Source organism: Pygoscelis adeliae, unplaced genomic scaffold, assembly GCF_000699105.1.
Source record: "Pygoscelis adeliae isolate BGI_AS28 unplaced genomic scaffold, ASM69910v1 Scaffold232, whole genome shotgun sequence".
In the NCBI taxonomy this organism is placed as follows: Eukaryota; Metazoa; Chordata; class Aves; order Sphenisciformes; family Spheniscidae; genus Pygoscelis; species Pygoscelis adeliae.
In genome coordinates, this window is record NW_008824473.1 from 3,158,144 (window position 1) to 3,180,605 (window position 22,462).

Consider the following 22,462-nt stretch of genomic DNA (forward strand, 5'->3'; position numbering starts at 1 on the left):
AAACTGAGAGAAAACTTGTGATCAGTTCTGACACAAGTTTCAACCCTAATACGTTATGTAATCAAATATCACAATATTGTGATATTTTAAACATAGTAAGAACTCTTCTTACCTGTTACCTCATGTGACCCAGAAGCCATCTAGAGAACTTGAAAAGCAGTGTTGAAATGGTATAAATTTTTTATTATGCCACATCATAAGTGTCTTAAGTGATTTACACTCTGCTAACCCCCAACCCCGGCTCTGCACGCTAAACAAGAATGCATGCGCAGCATTGTGCATGAATCTTTTAAAACCTGTATTGTGAAGTCAATACCAGAAACTAAACATCACCTATGTTGCACTAAGAGAAGCGAAACAGCTTTTCAATAAAAAGCTAAATAATGACAAGTAGTTGTTTTTACTAGTCTATTTATACTACTTTAAATGTGCTTAAGAGTTGTTATATGGACATACTACACTATAGTGGTCCCAGTATCTGTGGCTAAGCGAATCTGAAAATGTTTGGACATATAGTTGCTTTTATTTTGGTGAATCTTTGGCTTTCAGCTAGCAGACAGCCCTAACAGGCTTTTTCAGTAATTTTTACTGTTTCTTTTGCTTTCAGGCTATATGACTATTGTCTAAATATTGTTAAATTACACTGAGGAACGTAACACCTGGTGTATTTATTTCTGTACTGGCCTTTATTTTTATAACATCCTTGTTAAAGCAGTAAATGAACAAGAAGGATAATCAAAGGCAAGTAAAAAGCCTACAGACCAAATGGGATGAATAATTAACTACGTCAGTTTATTCCATAAGGTTAAAGTGATGCAGTGTTGCCTGATTAGTACCAGAATCATATGTAGAGACAGACTTTTAAAATCTGAATTTGGAGAGCAAATCAATTGAAGAAGTGACTTGTCATTTGCTCTTTCATTTGGGGGGGTGGGTGGGGTTCCTTGCATTCACGTTTTGTTTCTGTTGCATGGAAGACTTTTGGCCTGTGCAAATCACTGCAACTTATTAAAGTTTCCCAAAGCATTTAATGAATGTTTGCAAATCTACAAGCTTCCTCCCTTGCTGACATAGAATGTAAGCCATTCAGGCCACTTTGAGTTGCTGAAATGTTAGGTATTCTTGGTTTTAGTTTACTGCCTGCTCTCTTTTTCTTTCAAATCTTTGTTTTATTGTAAGCAGCGTTAAGTCTGCAGGAGCTACTTTTAAAAGTATATTTCTGTCCAAACTTAATACTGGTAGCAAGTACTTTTCTCAACTTTGGAAATTAAGTTGAGATACTCTGGAATCAAAATCCGAACTGCAGCCAGGTTGGTGCATGTTACTGCTGTGTACAGAAGGTGACACCTCTAACCTGTTTCTTCCACTTGCTTACCTGCCGACAGTCTGCTTTGATTGTAACGTACATACCAAGAACTAGAGGGCATAAGCTGAAGTAGCTTCCATTGCAGTTTGCATTATAATTTCTTGGATAACCCTCTATTTCTCTGAATTCAAAGTTGTATCAGCAAAAGCTGCTTGACACAGCAGCAAATACAAGTTGTTCTGGAAAGGGAGTCTCTGAGATCTAACATAACCACTATCCATGCGGCTCCTGAATTTTTGGCCTTGGCTGTAGTTGTGAAATCTGGACATATGTTGTGGAATTTTCAGTGAGCATTGCTTAGAAATAATGGAATTGAAGTCGAGGCATGACAGACTTCATGGATGAGCAAAGAGCTGTAGGTGAAAGAGCGGGACTTGCTTGAGGAACTGTTGGCACCGTTGGCTTATGAAAGAGTTGTGGTGTGATCTATGTGTTTCTCAAACTTGTCAAGTAACTGACTACAGAAAGTGAGTGTATTTTGTCAGTCTGTTTATTTAGGAAGAGTATCTGGAAAATGTTTTTTCAACATGTAATACAGTATAGAATAATAACTCCCTGTGTGGAAGTTATAGTTAGGCTAGCATCATTTGGCTAATCTCACAGGAGGCATATTGAGGGTTTAGTAGTGGATATAGAGCTTCATCTGCCTGTTGAGACCACTAAATATCTGATTTGTAGATGGTAGTTTATGCAGGTTAAATTACTCTAAGGACATGACCAAATGAGAGATAAAGGGAAAAAATATTTAGACATTTTCTAATGCCTTGGTCTTTTAAAATGAGTACTGTGTTTTGGGTTTTGTTTTGCTTTTCCACTTTCAAAGGTATGAGGTCTCCTGTGTCGAATGTTAGGCTGTTTACTACAGGATCCTGGAGCCAAGCAGAGCTCCCTGCTCAGGTACGGAGCTCTGGCTCAGTGCAGTGCCAGTAACCGTGGTCAGACTCCAAGGACAGCAGGACTCTTGTCTGCTTCCTTTCCCACTGAGCTCCGCTTTGTTCCTTTTTTCTGTGCTGTTGCTATGACTGAATATGGTAATATGTTTATAAATCTTTTACACCAAAGCCAACCATGTGATAAAGCATATCCTTCTAGACTGTCTGAATAGAATCTTAAGAGAAAAAAAATGAATCTATTTAGAAAATTCAAAGGAGAGGGATGCAGGCAGGCTAGGAACGGAATATTGATTGCGGCTTCATTTCTAATCAAATCATATTGGTGAATAGGCTGCTAACATCTCTACAACTCTAAAAATAGAAAAATCTCATATGAGTTTAATACGCAGGAACTAGCATTAAAACAGAATTGGCAACTAGCATTTATGTGCTTTTGAGAAACCTCTATGTTTAGCTTACATTCAAGCTGAACACATGCCATTTTCTGTTGATAGTTTTTTTTAAATGCTCTGAATTAAGATTACAAACTGCCTTAAAAAGACTATCAGGCTTATTGCAGTATTTTATGGCGTAATAAAATTGTATGGGGAAGGTAGGTAGGGAAGCACACGAGTGAACTTATGTCTCCTGCTTTAAATAGTTCTGTTGTGCTGTAATGGCCAAAGAATGTGGGGAGCAAACTCACTTGAGTTGGGCAGCCTGTAGCTTCGTGCAGAAATACTATAATGAGATGAGTGCAACTATTTGACTATGGCACTGGCTTGAGAGAGGCTCTCCCAATTCTCCGTGGTTAGGTAAGGGAGGCAGTGACTTTCAATAAGCTGAAAAATAACTCCTAAAAATGCTCTGAAGCATCTTCTATTGTTTTCATACACTTGGCAGAGAAGTTGATTGGTGAGCTCTGTGACTCAGTTCCTGGAAGGTGTAAGTCATGGATGGTGAGTGCTTATGTGACAACTCGACCAAGCAGAAAAGCAATGGCCTGTGCTCTTCTTTCAGAAGTGCATAATTATTATTACTAACCTGGTCTAGCTAACACAGGTTATGGCTGTATGAGAATCTGAAAATCTATTTGCTTCATGAAGTTGTTGTTAGCTATAATATAAGTAACCCCTATTACCATTCCTCCTGCTTAGATGATATGGTAGCTTTATGTTTCTTCATAGCGTGTGAAGCTTACCAGCGATGCTGGAAGAGATTCTGAGGGTAAAACACAGGTCTACGCTAATGTCTAACCTGAAAATTTTGTTTTTATCATATGTATTTATACCACTAGACTTACTCATCACTGTGGATTTAATAGTAGACACTACTGAGGATATAGAAAAATCCGTTCTCTTTTAAGATTGTGTTTTATTAATTAAGCAATATTATCAGTTGTTGTGTCAAGTATCCATTCAAATTGAAATGTATGGATTGCATAAAACCATATGTTTGGATTTTGTAGTATCCAGAATAAACAATTGTTGTTTGTGTGGTGTAATATAAATCATCAGTATTATTTTAAAAAGACTAATTGTCCTGGGATAGTCTTAATTTCCTATATGTCCTTCTATAAGACTCTTAAGAAACATTAATGCATAGATTGGCAATTTTTGTAAATCTCGGTAAGTATTGTACCAGGTAAAATATATCCCAGATAAAAAGCATGATTAAACTAATTTCAGATAAAAAGATGAAGTTGCAAATATTAGATGAGCAAAAGCAAGAAGATAAGAGGAAAGATATAACTGAAAAGAAAAATGTACAAACTTAGAAAGTGAATAAGCACATAACTGTCAGTGTAGATATTATTTCTGTAGCAAGCTATACTTGTTTTTATTTATGTAAAGTTGACCATACTACAATATTCTAATGACAATATTAAGGTTTCCTCTTACAAAAAATCTGTTTGATTAGCCAGTGGTTCTCGTTGATATGAATTGACAAGTTTGCCTGCTTTGTCTTTAGACTCTAAATTATGGCTAGTATGGTGTCTGGCCATATAAACATCTTGGTAATGTAAATCTCTGAACTTTAGTTATGTTTCAACAAATATTATTTGAAGAATAATTTTATCATTACCTGAGAGACATTATCCCAGAACAATTTAACATTGTTAGTATTGCCCTATTCAATTAAATAAATAATCCCTCTGACACCATCGCGTCCTCTGGAGGGCTAGGATGAAACACCCAACATATATCCTTAATAATGCTGAGACCTTGTCCTGGTTTCGGCTGGGATAGAGTTAATTTCCTTCCTAGTAGCTGGTACAGGGCTGTGTTTTGGATTTAGTATGAGAATAATGTTGATAACACACCGATGTTTTAGTTGTTGCTAAGTCGTGCTTGCACTAGTCAAGGACTTTTCAGCTTCTCATGCCCTGCCAGCGAGAAGCTGGGAGGGGTCACAGCCAGGACAGTTGACCCAAACTGGCCAAAGGGATATTACATACCATATGACATCATGCTCAGTATATAAACTGGGGGGAGTTAGCCAGGGGGTGGGGACCATTGCTTGGGAACTGGCTGGGCATTGTTTGGCGGGTGGTGAGCAATTACATTGTGTATCACTTATTTTGTATATTCTTTATTATTATTATTATTATTTTCCTTTCCTTTTCTGTCCTATTAAACTGTCTTTATCTCAACCCATGAATTTTACTTTTTTTTTTCCTCTCTGATTCTCTCCGCCATCCCACTTCGGGGGGGGAAGCGTGTGTCAGCAAACGGCTTGTGTGGTGTTTAGCTGCCTGCTGGGTTAAACCACAACAGATCCAAATTAAATTATAAAGGCCTTAATCCCCTCTGTCCTCCTAAATTGAGTTTCAACAAAAATAAAAAACCTGAAAGGCCTTGAATATGAAGGTCAGGGGCCTATAACACTTATCCCAAGGCAAGAAAAGACAGTAAAAGCAATACAGGCTGCAAAGCTGTCGTTGCTTGTCACTTTCTTACATGACTGTTGCTGTTGCATTATTGGTGTTGCCTTTTTAGCCCTGCTGTCTCCTATGATAGTTCTTGACTAGATCTGTGCCACATTGAGCACGATTTTGCATAAACATATTAATGTAGCAAAGAAGTTGCATAAAGCTGGTCTATAATATTTTATCAACCCTCTCAATTACAGTATCAAAGATAAGGGGGTTTAATTTCACTGTATTAAATGACTTTTAGATTAGCAACATGGTTTTAGCAGATTAAGAAAGACCAACTTGAACACAGTTTTTTTTCTACTGAATCTATTCTGTTCTATTCAGTTTCATGTGCTGTGCAACTGTACAGTTTCTGAGCACTTTCCAGTAGTCTGTTAAACAAAGTCACTACTGTTTCTTGTCTGTGATTCCCATCTCACAGTCCTGCATTTGGGAAAGTTTTTTGTGTTGGATGGCAGAGACAGAAGAGCAGCGTTTTTGTTTGAGTTTGGTTTGGTTTTTTATTTAGTTTGAGCACTGAATTTGTGCCTAAATTTTGTGCATAATATACATTCTCCTGTGTATTTATACTACATAGAGATGTTCACCAAATGTGCCCTACAGTTGGAGTAGAAGGCAGTGAGCTTTGTAACGAGCCTTTAGTATCCGCAGGAGTTCATTCCACCCTTGACATTTTAGTTCTGGCCAAACAGAGATGTATTTTCAGTTTGCAAACATCTTGGAGAGGAAAAGTCTGCTTTGATTTGCCAGTACTACCATGGCAATACATAACAGTTACTACTCAAGCTTGTTCAAAATTACATCGGAGGCTTTGTGCCATACTCCTAAAATTCTGTGAATCCCTGTTAAAGGCAGTTGTTTAAAAAATAGTTTCTTTCTTTATCCTTAAAACTTAAAAAAAATTGTGATTTAACACTTTCGTTACAAGTAATATGATGACATAAGTGTAATTTAACCTAGTTTGTCTTTTAAAATTGTCTATTGTTTGAACTGCTATCTCAAAGTAATTCAGTTTAATAAATCTCACTAATTGGGGAAGTGTGGTCTCGGGATACGAATATTTTTTAAGACTCGATAAAAATTTTACTGTAGGGTTTTATTCCTCTCTAATTGGGTGAATCTGATTTTCTTTTCAGTTAGACAAGCCTTCTGCATTTCGGGTTTTTAATTAATTGATGTTATCTTGCTCACTTGTGGAACTTCTCTACAATACAGTTTCTTTTACTCGTTGAGATATCTTCTGTAATGTGCACTAGTATTTGAAGTGTATGGTGTATACAAAAATTTGAAAGAAAAAGGAAAAAAATGGAGTATGGAGATGACCCATCACTAAGTACAAATAGTGGGTTATTTTATTTCATTCAGATTGAATATTCAATAAAACTGATATAACAGTCTTAGCTGAACTTTGTTCAGAGAGAAAAGACCGGTAGGAAAGTTGTTTATATTAAAAAAAAAAAAAACCAACCAAAAACAAAACCTCAATCTCTTATAGGAAATGATTCATGCCAGTACAAACTCATGAACATTTTAAAAGATTGTGTGAGAAACTATTTAAAGTCACGTGCTCTAGACAGTGTTTTAACGTACGGTGATTCTTTCAAGACACTTAACCTAAGAGTTTATTTAAAATGTGTTGTAGGCTTCTAAAAGGGTTTTCTTCCTTTGCAACTGACAAATAAGCAATTGGTGCAGCAAATATGTTGACTTGACACATTGCTAACTGTGGCCCAGGTATGAAACTGGAATGTTTCTGTGGTTGTATTTATCTTTTGGCAGTCTGTGTGTGAGCAGGATGATTTCCATCCTAGTCTCCTCAAAAAAAGAATAGTCTTTTGGCTGAATAATGTAATTTTCATCACTTTAGAGCTGTCAGTTCAAGTAAAATTTCCTGAATATTTTTCACCAGGAGAAGAGATTCAAATCTACAAAAGCAGGAAGGTAGAAGGTGCTGCCTCCACATGTCTAGGAATCAGAACAGTCGCAAAGTGGGTCAAATTCAGCGCACAGGGGGATGCAAGCCCACGTGAAACATGTTTCTGGAGAGTGCACAAACACTAGCTGAAGTAGTTGTTCACTCTGATGTGTTGCTATTATGTGCACATGGAGCCTCTTCAAAAAGGATTCAGGGAGATCTGCTTGCAGAGGCACGCTCATCTTCAAAACGTGTGCTATTTGTGTCTTTTTTTCTGGAAAAGTTATCATTTTTTGTGAATTCATATTTAGTTGTAACTATTTGAATTGATTCTTAGGGTGTAAACTTACAATACCATGCCAAGAGCAGATTCTCCAGAAGATGCACATCAGCTGAAGCATGGCTTTATTTTTTTTATATATATATAAGATTTTTTATACGTGTACATTTATATAAATAAGAGATGTATATGTATGTAAGCATACAAATAATATTTGAAGACATTGCATCCAGAATAAGGAGGACTGTTATAGTTGCTCTTGAGAAGATCTGATTAGTTCTATTCATAAATGGAAGTCATAACCTGTGACCCAGTTTATAGCATAGTCACAGCAGCAGAAAACCTTGTTTCATTATATTTTTACTTTTCTGAAAGATGTTATTTATATTAACCTGGTGGACAATGTTTCATTTTCTTCCAGGAGGGAGATATTGCAAAGAGTACTGCCTGAGTAGGGAACTGTGGTTGTGTTGCCTAATGCTTTATATTGCCCCTTCAGTAAAAATAAAAGATTTTTTTTGCTATTTTAAAAAGAAATGGAACTAAAAATGCTTTGAAGTTCCTTTGTTGTGGTTTTCAGGAGATAGAGGGTTAAATCTGTTGAATCTGCAGAGAATTTTGGCACTTACTGCACTGCAATTATTCAGAGCAGTGTTAATCGGTTATGTATAGTAGCTTAAAATACCATTATTGCAGCAGTGTTTTTTGAATAACAGATGACCTGTATAATAATGCATCTGTGTGGTTCCAGTTTTAGTTGTCCTTATCTTGCATAATGAAATACAGTTTTGTTAATAAAAATAATTTTAAACTTTTTTTTTTAACAAAGTAGGCTTCAAACAAAACCTTTCATCTGTCTTTCTTTTCTGGGCTTGTCTTCTTTCTTTTTTTCTTTCTTTCAGTATATGTAGAACATGAAGTATGGCCAAAGTTTTTGAATTTTGGTGGCCCAGTCTCCCTGCAGTTATCTGCCTTTGGCCTTATTTGTGGTATTGGGTACAAATACAAGCCTTGGATATCAGGTGTGGAACAAAAAAATATACTCATATGTGTAATACGGCAAATACTGAAAGTTTGCTTGTGTATTTAAGTAACTAAGCTTTAAAAAATAAAGTTGCCTTGTCAAGAGATGTACTAGTTATTATGGAGAGGTAAATAAAATGCTCTTCAAAATGGAGATCCTTTCCTGGAAAGCAGCCTGAAATGTTAGGGCAGGGGTGGGGAGGAGGAGAGGGGAAGGAGAGACCGTGTGGTGTTCAGCACACTTCCGAGTTCAACTAGGTTGGTTGGTTTGCTGCTGATACCTGGAAGGAGGGCTACCAGGTGTTGAACTTAATGGACAAGCAAAGCTTAGAACCCCTAATATCTAAAAATCAGAGAGATGGGAGGAATGTCAGGTATGCGTGAAGTCTTCCTAAAGAGGGCTCAAAGCCATAGCTGTAAGCCTTCCAGTAGTGCCTGTAATAGTGAAAAATGACGTCTGCTTATTAGGCAGCCTGGGGTTGTTAGTCACATCATGTAATGAAGCAGACCTTATCTTTTGATTAGGCCTTTGTATCAAAAAATGAACGAAAAGTCCAGTGTATAGGCAGAACTGCTGATGTAACAGAAATGTATGTTTGAGATTTTATTTTATTAGCCCAGTGTGGAGAGAAGAGGGGAAAAAAGGAAGAAGCAAGCAGGCTCCTTTGAATAAGTGACTCAGTTCATGTGCAGGACAAGATGTTATTGTTTATATGCTCAGGATGTGCTGCCACAGCATTAACACAAATGAAAAGATCTTATGCGTGATGGAGCTATTGTTCTCTTGTTTATAAATGGAAGTTTTGCAATGGTTAAAATAAACAAAAGACCCATGTCTTGGGTCTTTTGCACATGAAGGCCAGTCTGTCTGTATTTAAAGTAGTTTATCTCTGAATTGGTAGTACTTCCAAAATTCCCTCCTGCAGTAAAGTCTTAATAGTCCTGTTATAAAATAGGTTTTACATAAGTTTTGCCAGCTCAAAGCAATAAGAAGTAATGAATTAGACTTTCTAAAATCAGTGTTGGGTTGTGGGTTTGATTTTTGTAGATCTGTAAATCACACATTTAAAATTTCCTTAACATTGTATTTTAGGGGAAGGAGGACTTGGTTGTTGACTATTAAGTTAGATGTGGGAGTTATTTCTCTGTAACTGGGGGCAAGAAACTTGGTTGGTAATATTTCCTGGAAGTCTCTTGTATGATCGTACAGTTCCAGGAGCTGGGTTTTCAGGAAATGCTTAGACAATCTGAATAGCAATAAAATTAAGAGTTGACTGTGAAACAAAGAACCAGGTGGAGGGAGCAGGTGACCTGTTGTAGGTTTATCAACATGGAATAGGTAATTTGTGATGTGAAGTTAAACAATGGAGTGATACAAAGGAAAGCACACTCTAAATCACAAGTGGTGGGAAATCAGAAGCATATGCTGTAACTATGAGAAGTGGTTAGTCATGGCAGGGATGTGGCTGGCTTTTTATCAAATTCTTATTCATAGAAAAGGATTTAATATTTGAAAATGTATAGCAGCTGGCTTTTCACAGAGAATTTCACAGTATTCTGGAAAATTTCATTCTTGTCACCTATTTGAACATCTTCAGAAAAAGAAAGCTTATTATTGAATGGGAGGGGAAGAAAATCCATAAAAACTGAGGGGAGGGGGGAGGGAAAGCACTTCTTAGAAACACTAGAAGTGAGTTGAACGATTAGCCTAGAAGAAGAGATAGAGAATGTCTTGCATCACTCTTCAAAAATATGCCACCCCCACACTGATTCATAGTGGCTGTATTTTGAGGGATTTGTGTCAGGTGAAAGGCACTCTCCTTCAGTGGGAGTGGGAGTGCAGGCTTCTCATAAGCACTTCTTGATGGAACCACCTGTGTAGCACCTGGGGCTCCCAAGTATTTCCTTACATTGCTATGGAAACCTGAGAGAGGAGGAACATACACATAAAAGTGACATTTATTTTGATTTAAGAAGTTAAGAGAGAGTATTTTAATGACTCCTTCTTAATTAATGGCGCTTATCTAAAGAGCGGAACTGATCTAAAGCAAAATAGTTAAGTGGGGTGTGGAGCCTATGTCTTGCCCGCTTAAGAAACTTAAGCGTAGTAAATCTGAGTATTAGTTCATTGCAGTATTGTTTTCCCTAGCCAGGACAGTTTGTTTTTGGGGTTTTTTTGTTGTTGTTACATGACTGCTGGACAGTAAATGGAAAGTAGCTTGCTTGCTTTTATAAAGGCCTGTTGAAGTTTGCAGTGTCTAGGCACAGAAGTTGTTTGTATTGGAACTGGTTTGCTCATGTCAGTGTTATGCTGTGGAACAACCTGAAACAGGACTGAGTGTGAGTTGTGACATGGGAGACTTTTCAGTGGATGTTGTTGGGTTTTGAAGGAGCTGGTGTTAGCAATGAAGCAGAAAACTGCCTCTTCCCCCCATTGTTCTTTTCTCCCATTGCCGGTTTAATCTGAAATAGTACCATATCTAAAGACTTATTTACACACAAGCAGTGACCTAGCTAATTTGGCCTTAGTTCAGTCCTTTAATTAGAAATTAGATAAAAGGTTATTTCTGGGATACTCCTAGTTTGAACTGAGCATGTCCATAGGATTTGAAACAAAACAATGTTGGTGTGAACTTGGTTATTTGGGTCGCAGGTTATGCATGGCTATTTGGCATTGACCAAATTAGACCAAGAGAGTAAAAGCTGCCTTTCTAGCAACACCAGAACTTATGTGTATATGCTTTCTTTGGCATTGCTTTCTACAGAGTTTGTTTTAAAGCATTTTAAACTTTTTTTCTTAAGCTAAAATTGCAAGCACATTTACATCTTTCTTGAGGTGCCTGTGCTTACAGTCTCAACTCTGTGGTGCTAGTAAAAAGAACTAAAATGGAGAGAAAGATAAGTGATCAAACTGAGCCTGAGAAGGAGTGGGTTCTATATCTGAGGTCTTGACTAGTATGCTTAGTTGCTTAGTCTATATCTGAGGTCTTGCCTAAGTTGCTTTGTATAACAACTGAATTTTTATAATTACCAGACCATGTTGGCATAATGGGGAAAATTTTCTAAAGTATCCAAAACTCTACAGGCTAGTCTGCCTCTGAATGATGCCTTACTCATGAAATGGCCTTGAAGCTCCCCAGCCTTTGAATATTGAAGTACAGATAACCTGCCCAAAGGGTATCTGGGATTGTCTTTGACTACCATCTGGAATAAACCCCTGATATGTGTTAGTGAGACACCTTACAGCTTTGATGTTTGTCTTTTTGATAGGTGATAGAGGAACTCTTGATAGTAAAGGAACACCTTCTGTGTTTGTTGATTCCATCAGCGTTTGCCAGATGGTCTTAGACAAATCACTTACCCTGGATCTCTGACTTCCCCAGTAAAAAGTAGAAGCAGTGTTTGCTGTCTCCCTCCATTCCTGTATTCTCAACCCTCTGCATGATTATTAGTATGATGTTCTGAGTGTAGGTACTTCTAGCTATTACTATTAAGTAGCTCTTTAGAAAAACATGAGCAGAAGGTGTTTTGCTGTAACCTACTGTACAGCAATTTTAGGGGCTGATTTTATATAACTTAAAACCTTTCATGATGATTAAGCACCGTTTTAAGCCTTCCATGAAGGACTCTCCTCCTGTGGGTTTTCGAAGGAGCAGTGAATTTGAAAGAGAGAGTAAAACTCTCTCCCCAAACACATTTCTGCTTTTGAATACACTGAAAAAGTAGCAAAACCTCCTCTGCATGCTCTTTTACCCATTGGAACCCCTGTGCTTCTGGTATATGTATACTTCTTGACAAAAAGATAATTACTCCTGATTATTTTTGCTGCTATTGCTAAACCCTAAAAGCCTTAGAGCTGCCTTAATCCTATCTTGTATGTTTCTTATAGGATTCTTTTTCTAAGCATTAATCAGATACCCCTCTAAAAGTCTGGCAAGATAGACTTAAATTGTCATCATAAGCTTTTGTTTAGCTTGCACAGCTATGACTGGTGATGGTAACGAGGCTGTTTGGGAAAAGAAAAAAAACCAACCACCTCTAAACTGAGCCGGTGTGACTAAGTAGATCACTTTGTGTCTTCACGGTTTGCTTCTGTTAAGTGAGGCAACCCAAAGATGTGTGCTTTCCGGAGCCCGATGCATATATGCAGTCAATGACTCTGTCTTGCAAATGCTTTTTCTCTGTGCTCTTTCAGCCACTTCTTAAAAGAGTATAAAAGAAATCTATGAAATAAACAGCAGAATTCAGTTTGACACCTAAACATAGGTGGCTGAGCTCTCACTTGTCAGTGGAGAGCTATTGATACAGTCAGTGGAACAGAGGAAGTGATTCATCTGAGCAGCCATGAGATGTGGGCTGCACTAGGGTGGGCTGCATGCTCTCTATGCTCTGTTCACTATGGATTTCTTTCTCCCAAATGGATCCCACACAGTATCTTTGGGGAAGAAATAACCACCTACATCTGCTTTGCATTTTGCAACCAGAGGATATAATGACCAATCTACATAGGGTGTTAAGCATGATGTTCTTGCCTGTTCAGCAGTTCCTGTCCACATGGAACCCCTTTCCAACAGTCATACCGGTGGCATTTGGGCACAGGGGTCCTTTTGTGCTCTGAGCTCATTGTTAGCATGGCCTGCAAATCTGAGCTTTCGGTTGCTTTTGCAGACGGTAAGTGAGAAAACATGTGGATCATTGTGATACCAATAATATCCCTATCCTTGCTTCTGCAATTGGGTTTTCCAAGCACTATTGTGCTCTGAATGCTTCTTTATGAATGGCTGGTTGCCTTTTACCCAGCCCTCCATTTACCATGTAAGACGGAAAGTATACCTGCTAATTCATGTGTAATGAAGGGTTCCCAGCAGTGCGCCTGTGTTCACTGCACCAAGCAGTTATTCCGCTATCCCTTTCGAAGCCCTGGACTTTGGCTTGGGATGGGCTGCATGAACAGCCTGGCCATGCAGGCAGGGATCTACTTGGCTCCTTGGGAAAGGAGGGCTGGGGCAGAATGAAGTTGCTTTACCTCTGAGAGGTACCTATCTAGTAATCTGTGGTGTCTGGCTCTGATGCAGGCAAGAAGCCTGAATTGCTGCACTCCTAAATCACCGTTCTTGAAAGCTAGTCTTTGAGCAGCACCAGCATTACAATTAGTTCTCAACTGGGTTGTAGCAAAGTGCATATGTGAAGCGGTCCATAAAATGCAGTGGTCTCTCCAAGCCCCAGATTTCTTCTTTCAAGCTAACCTCAGCTATGGCTGTCCCACTAACCATGTGCCAATCGTTTTTTCCCTGTTTTTCCTAGAAGCCAGATTCTGGACATGCGTCTGGTATTTCCTCAGACTCTGGGCTGGTGTGTTGCCTTCCTTGTGTTACCACTTGTCTTGGGGACTGCTCCCTCTCATCTATTGCTAATCCCCAGCTCCCTATTAATTGTTATCATGATAGGAGAGATGTATGATGATTCCATTCTTTTTTCTTTAAGTGCTTCTCACTTCCAAAAATATGGCTGGTCCCAGGTAGGTTGTTTTGGCTATTGGGGCCACTACTGTATGTGTATATATATTTTTGTTTGTTTTTTTTCTTTTGGCAGCCACAATGACAATCTTAAAAACAAATCAATCTCTCAACAACTTCTTTATTGTTAACAGCTCGGTGCCCTTGTCAGGCGCTGGTGACCCGACAGTCACAGAAGGAACAATGGCATGGATGGCATTCATCATCTCTTTCCATAGCACAGCTGGAAGAGCACTCGTGTAGTTTGAGGGGGATGTGCGTTCAGTCTCCTGCACGTGGGAGGATTTCAGCCCACATCACAGGAGAGTGCGCCAGTCCCTGTGGGGATGAGGTAGCGTCCCAGACTCCTACTGACAGTCTTCTGCTCAGTATAGAGAACTGGGCATTTGATACAGCAGGAAGTGCAAGTTTACAGTGATTCAGGAGGGTACGCAGAGGGTAATTCTTCCCAGCTCAAGATAAGACTGTTGCAGCAAGGAGGCTTTGGGGTAGGGTTTGACATAGGATTTGAAGTTGGACTTCTGCTCTCTTGGGGTAAGATCAGTGTTGAGCTAGAAAGCAATCACAAATGGATCTTTGCCAAACTCTTCTACCTTATCAAGATAGAAGACAGGTGATATGCCACTTGTCTAGAGATACTTGGGTCCTCTAGTGTCTGCTTGCTTCTGATTTAAAACAAAACAACAGCAACAACAAAACAAAAGAACAAACCCCAAACCCTCTGCAAACCCACATGAAAACAACGAACCAACCAAAAAAAACCACCAAAAAAACCCCAAAATACCCACCCCACCAACTAAAAGGTGTAACACATCAAGAGAAGATTTCAAGTGCCTCTGTTCCTTGACCCAACCTTGCATCATGATGGCAAGAGGACAACTGCCATTTTGGCCAAATACAGACAGAGGAATGTCTTGGATATGACTCTGCTGTACCCTTGGTGAGCTCTCAATCCAGTAAGCTAAAAAGCTACTCCTAGTAGTGTTTTGGGAACTTAGACACAATTCTTTTCTAAACTTCACTGAATTTAAACTGACCCTATGATTAGTTATACTCATTTCAGAAGTAGTTAATTGATTTCCTCAACACCAAAAGCAATGCAACTTTCAGCAGATGTATTCCCTCGATGCTATTGTTCTTTTTATCTCTACTGATGTTGTGACCTTGAAGTTCCAGGAAGGCAGGGGGTGCATGGTGATGATAGACCTGGCTGAGCGCTAGAGACTCCAGTGAGGGAGAGGACATAAGGGAGAAGGGATCTGGTTTGGGCTTGTATCCAATTATTACAATATATTTTTAGACTATTTTGTACTAAGGAAGTAAACACTTAATGCTGTGTAAAGGTTAGAGATAGACCCACCCATTCTTGGAATTATGTACAGCTTGTCCTGAGTGACATCAGTGATGTATCTGTCTTGTGTATACATGCAATTCGGTGATTTATTACAGTATAATTTTGTGCCAACGCTTATTCAAAAATGTCTTAGGTTGTTTCAGGAAACTATTGTTTTATACTGAGCTTTTTCTCTTTACTGAATTTGTGCAGACCCAGTAAATCCATTTAAAGAAATATTTGCAGTATGGGGTATAGATCTAGTATCTAAGCTTTTCAGCTATTTGCCTTGATTGCTTTTCTGTGGTGTATGAGTCTTTGGAAAGATACAAGTATCCTATGTCAAACTATTTTTGCTTATATTAAATGCATGTTTTAGCTACCACAACAGTATTATGAGTGTTATCACTTTAAAAAGTGATCTGTAAAAAGCTATCTTTTTTCTATTAGTTATATTTCTAAGACTTGTTCAATTTAAAAAAAAATCAATAAAAATGGAAGTTAGTTTTGACACTTGTGATTTTTGTCACTCTTTAAATTAGGTATCACCCTGAATATAGAATGCCATCCATATGTGTCATGTGCAAATGCTAAAATGAGATCTCATCAATAAAGTGGATTTTCTGTGAAGCACATGTGACTGATGATATTAAATCATATACAATTTTTATATATTTAAAAAAATTACTTTTACTTCTTTTTAATAATTAAACATATGGCTCAATATCAATTATTTTTAACCAACTGGTAAAGTGCAGAGCTGTTAGGCCACAGCACTGGTTTATCCTTGGAATAGAGTCCAAGTCATAAAGGTCACCATTAACCAATATTCTCCAGAAGAAATTGTAAACTCCAGAACTCTTCAGTTTGCATTTTTCAAGTGTCCATTTTTCTTAGAGGTTGGTGAATGTGAACTTTTATGTTACCTGGTTTGCACCCTGAGCAGTGCAGTAGGAAAAGAAAAAGAAAAAAAAAAAAGTACTGTAATCCTCAGTAATATAGGGATAAGAATACAAAGTAGGAGTAGAGATGATCTTGTCTCTGAAATGATCAGATACAGATCCAATTTTATGGCTATATTGCCCCTTCTGTGTTTGTAACCCGTCATGATAGACACAGGGTGCGAATAGTTCTTCTGATCAATCTGTGCATGATGCATGTCATTAACAGTAGGACACCACGTCTGGTTCCTGAGCCTGTATTTTAAGGGGAATACAGGAATACTGGAGAGAATTTCCAGGAGGGCCACCAAAACTGTGCAAGGATGAGAAAACAAGCCTTACAGCAATGATTAATGATGATAATCAAGGAAAAGATTGAATGGTGATCACTGGATGTGTATGTGCGCATAGGTCTTGCTCCAAGATCTTCAGTATTATAGACAATAATAAATACTGTAGTTGGAAATCAAACTTTTAACATAGGATGTCAGGCATTTTGAAGCAAAGAGTAGTTAAAGCATTTCACAAATGCATCTTTAAAAGATACTTTAATATAGCTTCTGCCTTGTCTCTGCAATGGTCTTGCCTGAGCAATTGCATTAGTTCCCTCTGGTTTTAAAGCTCTGAAGACCCATTATGGCTAGAGCGTTTGTTAAGCAGTCTCTATAGATACAACGTTGTGGCAGCTTTAATGAAACGTACCTTCTCTGTCACAGAGGCTAGCACGAGATGCTAATAGGGATGAAGCTCTTCTGGTTAGGTCATTCTTGTCTCATGCCTCCCCCATGGCTTTGACTTTACATGAGGAAATTTCTATTTTGCTACTATAAGCTACTTGATATTGTGTAGTTGTTATAATTACATGCGGAAAAGGAAACTGAAAGTTGGATTTTAAAAAGTAAAATTCAAATTCCATTTATCTCTTTTCTCTCTCCTTAGGTGGAAAGACATGACATGAATACCCTGAGTTTACCACTTAACATTCGTCGTGGAGGCTCTGACACCAACCTGAACTTTGATGTACCAGATGGGGTCTTAGAGTTTCACAAAGTCAAACTCAGTGCGGATAGCTTGAAACAGAAAATCCTCAAGGTTACAGAACAAATCAAAGTTGAACAAACAGCTCGAGATGGAAACGTGGCTGAGTATTTGAAACTGGTAAACAGTGCAGACAAGCAACAGGCTGGGCGCATTAAGCAAGTCTTCGAGAAAAAGAACCAGAAATCTGCCCACTCCATTGCCCAGCTGCAGAAGAAATTGGAGCAGTATCACAAAAAGCTCAAGGATATTGAACAAAATGGATCTTCCAGAAGTACTAAGGATACTTCCAAAGATAACTTGAAAGATATTCAGCATGGAAGGCCTCGTACCTCTGGGCATGGAACAGAGAGCAGCAAGTCGGGTGTGCCGGGTGTATCCTTGACACCACCTGTCTTTGTTTTCAGCAAGTCTAGAGAGTTTGCAAACCTGATCCGAAACAAATTTGGTAGTGCAGACAACATTGCTCATCTCAAAAATAGCTTGGATGAATTTCGGCCAGAAACGAGTTCTAGAACATATGGGGGCAGTGCCACCATTGTTGCCAAACCGAAATATGTTAGTGATGATGAATGCTCAAGCGGGACCTCTGGCTCAGCGGACAGTAATGGAAATACTTCCTTTGGTCCTGCTGTGGCAAGTACCCTGAACAGCCAAGGAAAGCTTTCCATTATTTTGGAGGAACTAAGGGAAATCAAGGAGACACAGTCCCAATTAGCTGATGATATTGAGAATTTAAAAGCACAATTTAAAAGAGACTATGGCTTTATTTCTCAGATGTTGCAAGAGGAAAGATATAGGTATTTTTTTTTTTAACTGTTCTCTTGAAATGACTTTTGAATGGGTATAGAAGCTATTTGGAAAGTGTAAATGTGGGTGTGTGCTTGTGTGTGTGATATGTCAGAAGCAAGAGGAAAAAATAATTCCAATCAATATCTGGTACCAAAATGTTCCACTCCTTCCGATAACTGAAAATACATGTAGAACACTAATATTTCCTATCAAATGATGTGGTAGTTTGTTGCCTTTTGTTGAAGGCTTGTTTGAAAATTCCCTCACCTGACATCTTACTGGCATATTGTATTATGTGAATACTGCATATAGGAGGTGCCAATTGTTTTGTAACTGGTGGAAGAATTCTGATCTATTGCGACTTGAAAATGCTAATCAGTCTACGGTGCAGCAGAGCTGACTTACAGCCGATAAATATACCCTTTAGTCCTGAGTACTTTGTCCAAATACTTCTCAGACACGTTGTTATCTTGTGAATGCAATGTCACTTTGTACCCCAGTGTAACACAGCTGTGAAATGTAATTTTGAGTGCTGTAGCACAACTTCCCCTTGCATTTGTTACTTGGCAATTAATTCTTTTATCATCCACTGTGGGAAGTGAGATATGTTCTACAGAGGGCTTGCACTTGCTGTACCTATATCCCATTTGTCATATCACTTGTTAAAGTAAGTGTTGATTCTTGAAGTCTTTACTATGCTAATGGACAAAAACTCAGTATGAATTACAGTAATTTAATGTTTCCCTTGTTTACACTTGAAATACAAGGGAAGGCTGGATATCAGGTGGTAACATGGGGAGGAAAGAACAGAGCAAATGACCTACTGCACTCAGGACTTGGTTTCAGGAGAAGGCAGGGTGTGCTTTTCTGACAGCTCACTGCCATTAAGATCTCAAACCTCCTGCCACCATTTCCACAGCTAGACAATTTTGCCTGCATCATTTTTGTGCTGACTGCAGTGTTTGCCTGTTTGTGTGTTAAATCAAGTTATAAACTCACCAAAAAAACTTTAGTTCTCTGGTGGTTTAGTTGAAATGGTTTACCATGCACAGACATGCCAGAACAGGCTGTACATGAATGGCAGGACGCTGCAGTTGTGTTTGAGAGGGGATCGAGGGAACGTATCTTTCCTTTCACTACTGGCGAGCTGTTAACTGGCTCAAGCTCACTTACAAAACCGTATCTTCTTGTCTAAATGAAAAGTGAGAAACAGAAAAATGTGAGTTGGATACCCTTAGCCACTGTTTATAGTTCATGTAATTTGCCAATGATGTACAAATATTTGCTTTTTAACACCCACTGCCAGCAAGGAACACTCAAAAAAGGCTTTCAGTTTGCTCAATAAATGCTTATGTTTCCAAAGTTTTTACTGATTTCTCTATGTGCTCTGTAATGCCAGTCAGATGAATCCATAGTACACTAGGAAGTTACTTTTTAAAATATGTAATTGTTTTAATGATTTAGCATTACTTGAATAGAATGCACTAAATTTAGACCTTTTTTCCTGATAAGATATGAAAGATTGGAAGACCAGTTAAATGACCTCACTGATCTTCATCAACATGAGACAGCAAACTTGAAACAAGAGCTAGCCAGCATAGAGGAGAAAGTGGCGTATCAGGCATATGAGCGATCACGAGATGTTCAGGTACTTTTTTTTTTTTTTCCTTATCATAAACTTCTAACACTTTGTAGAAATCTTGTACTGTAAAACACTTGTATCTTTCTACATCTGTGTATATAAGGAATCTGGAGAAAGATTTAAGTCCATGTTTTGTCTGTTTTAAGATGAAACCCCGCACATTTAAATCGGTTACAGTCTCCATTTGTTTCAATGGTTTCAGAATTTTATCTGCTAGAATTGATGATATAGCCTAGGCAGACTTCTGGATGAAGAATGGCCTGTTTTAATTTCTTGCACCGGAGGAGGAAGGAGTTGAGTCTCCTTGTATTGTGTAAAATGCCACTTTCGACAATGTCCTAACACAAACCTCTTGCTCAGACTTTCGACAATATGTAGTCATATCACTGGCAAGGTTTATTATGAATTGCGTTTAAGGTGAAAAGTAAAAGAGCTAACTGGTAAATAGACTTGTAGATTTGTCAGTTATAATTGAAGAGTTTTAATCCATAGTCACGATGGCCCCTACAATCAAAGCTGTAGGGTGTGTTCACTTCAGTGATCAGTTGTAGTCATGTCTGGCTTCAACCAAAAGCCAGTAATAATTTCTACAAGTTTGTCCTGACAGCATGTAGTTACATACTTGACTATTTATATACAATATAAGCATTTATATAATGCATAATATTTATACCGAAAGTCTGAGCAATGGTGAAAAATGGTGAAAACATTGTTTTGCCTTATCTTGGGTTTAAATTCACTAACAACTGAGGAGTGCTCAAAGACTGTCTTCGTATTGGCTCAGATGGTAAAAAAAAAAAACCAACCCCAAACAAAACAAAATGAAAACCACCCTGTCCTGTACACCCCTGTGCTCACATTTCTAAACATAGAGAGCGCAGGCAGCAGGACGCTCACCCTGTTTCCTGGTTGGTGTGAGAGTTGGGAACCCCCTGGGAACGGAGTGGGAAAGGGATGGTACTGAATCTAAGTATATCATAGGTTCCTTTGTGGGTTTAAAGAAGAGACGTCTCTTGTGCAGGACTCCCTTCTGTGAAGGCATCTTGAGGATGTAAAAAGTGAATGAGGCCCAAGTTCTCCAGCACAAGGGCTGTGAAATGTTCACTAACTCATTAGCAGAACCCTGGAGAGGGGTGTCAGAGGCTTTTGAAACTAATTGAGGTGCTACGTTGATACAGCCTTGTTTCTTTTCCATCTGTACAGTTGGGCCTGTTTAGACCTGTCTCTTTGGGGGTTTGGCAAATAAGCTAAAATAGGGTAAAAGCATTTAGGTTGTGGATATTTTAAGTGAACAACCCAACTTCAGAGCACTCTGTCCCTAAGGGATGGGCAGATCGTTTTTAAAACACTTACTCAGCCTCTCAGTGCAGAACTGCAGGTATCAGACTTTTACAGCTGGACTTCCTCTAAAGCAGCATGAGATGATTTGAGAATAACTTACGGTCAGAGTGGAAGAAGGAGCAGGAAAGTTCTTTAGTGTGTAGCGGAGAGCATGCGTGAACGCTAAGGGACTTTGTGCCGCTCATTAAGGACTGTCTTCTGTATTATTACTAATTCCTAGAAGAGTGAAAGGAAGCGATTTTTTGTAAGGTGCTGTGCCATGTGCTTTGTGCTGACTTTGGTGCCTGGCTGGTGACATGGTAAGCCAGTTCAGCTTGCCGAAACAAGGGAGAACTGACCCAGCCAAAGAAAGCTAATAACTCCGTGTGCAGTGGTTTTGTCTGTTTGTTGTTACATGGAAGATTGGGTTGAATCAGCTTACTGTGTGATCAGGTGAACACCCCTGCCAGTGCAAGGAAAACGTTTGGAGTTTGAGAGTGGGGAAGGAAGTAGGGATGCTGGAGCATAATTTTTCCCTTTTACACAGTGGTAAAAGGTTACGTCGAGTTGATCAATCTCACTAAATTACAGCCTTGCACCATGTTACGTAGTGGTGCCCAAGTCCTGGCTCCAGCAAAAAGTGGCATTTTGGCAAGTGAAGCAGTCGGAAATTTGTCCATGTTTCACACTGAGAGGGCTTCAGTGTGGGGTTAGTGACTTAGGAACCATTTTACTCAAAGACCACTTTTAGTCCACCCTCAAGCAGAAGAGCAAGGTCTGCTTTCTTTAGAACAAAATGTGAAGTGGAATATATCATGAGAGAGAGAGAATCCCATAAAAGCATCACCACAGGTTTCTCTCATCTCTGCTGCACGCTGCCCACTTGGGGTACGGATTAATGAGCATTCACACTGACAGAAGGAGAAGGCAATCTCTTACTGAGGACTCAATCCCAGCACTGTACGATGGGTGGCTTTGAGGGGAAAAGTAATGTAGGCCAGAGAGGTGGTGTAAACCAAATGGTACATGTTGCAAAGCAGATTTAATTGGTACCACAGCGAGCCTGTACTGCACTAATGTTTTCCATAGCGTATACAAAGAAACTAACTTTGATGCTGTTTTAACGCAGTGACAGTTGCCACGGCAACAGCTTTCCCAGTACTTTATCTCATCAGTATATGCAGGAAACATTATCTGTCGTGAACATTAGCGTTAGGATACTTTTTTCTCAAGCATGAAAAATGTAAAGACTACATTTTGGACAGTGTTGTCAGACTTGATTATGCCTGAGCAGGCAGCGATACACACATGCAGATATATATGTGCATTTATTTTTAAAAGAGTTGGTGGTTCATTCAAGTTTTAGGAGTCTGTAATAAATTACACTTCTAGCTGATGGATGGCTCTGTGGCTGAAATGCGAGAAGTGGTGTATGGAAATACAGCTGCCTTAATTCTTGTTTTCTGTCTCCAGGAAGCCTTGGAAT

General features: G+C 38.8%; 1 protein-coding gene across 1 annotated transcript in view; it reads left to right on the forward strand.

The window, feature by feature from the left end:
• TMCC3 (transmembrane and coiled-coil domain family 3) overlaps positions 1 to 22,462 on the forward strand; it is a 48,333-nt gene that overhangs the window by 25,582 nt on the left and 289 nt on the right. Inside the window, exons 2-4 of the mRNA XM_009321357.1 lie at positions 17,124 to 18,022; positions 19,527 to 19,662; positions 22,450 to 22,461. Coding sequence (XP_009319632.1) covers positions 17,124 to 18,022; positions 19,527 to 19,662; positions 22,450 to 22,461 — 1,047 coding nt within the window. The remainder of the gene's footprint in view (positions 1 to 17,123; positions 18,023 to 19,526; positions 19,663 to 22,449; position 22,462) is intronic.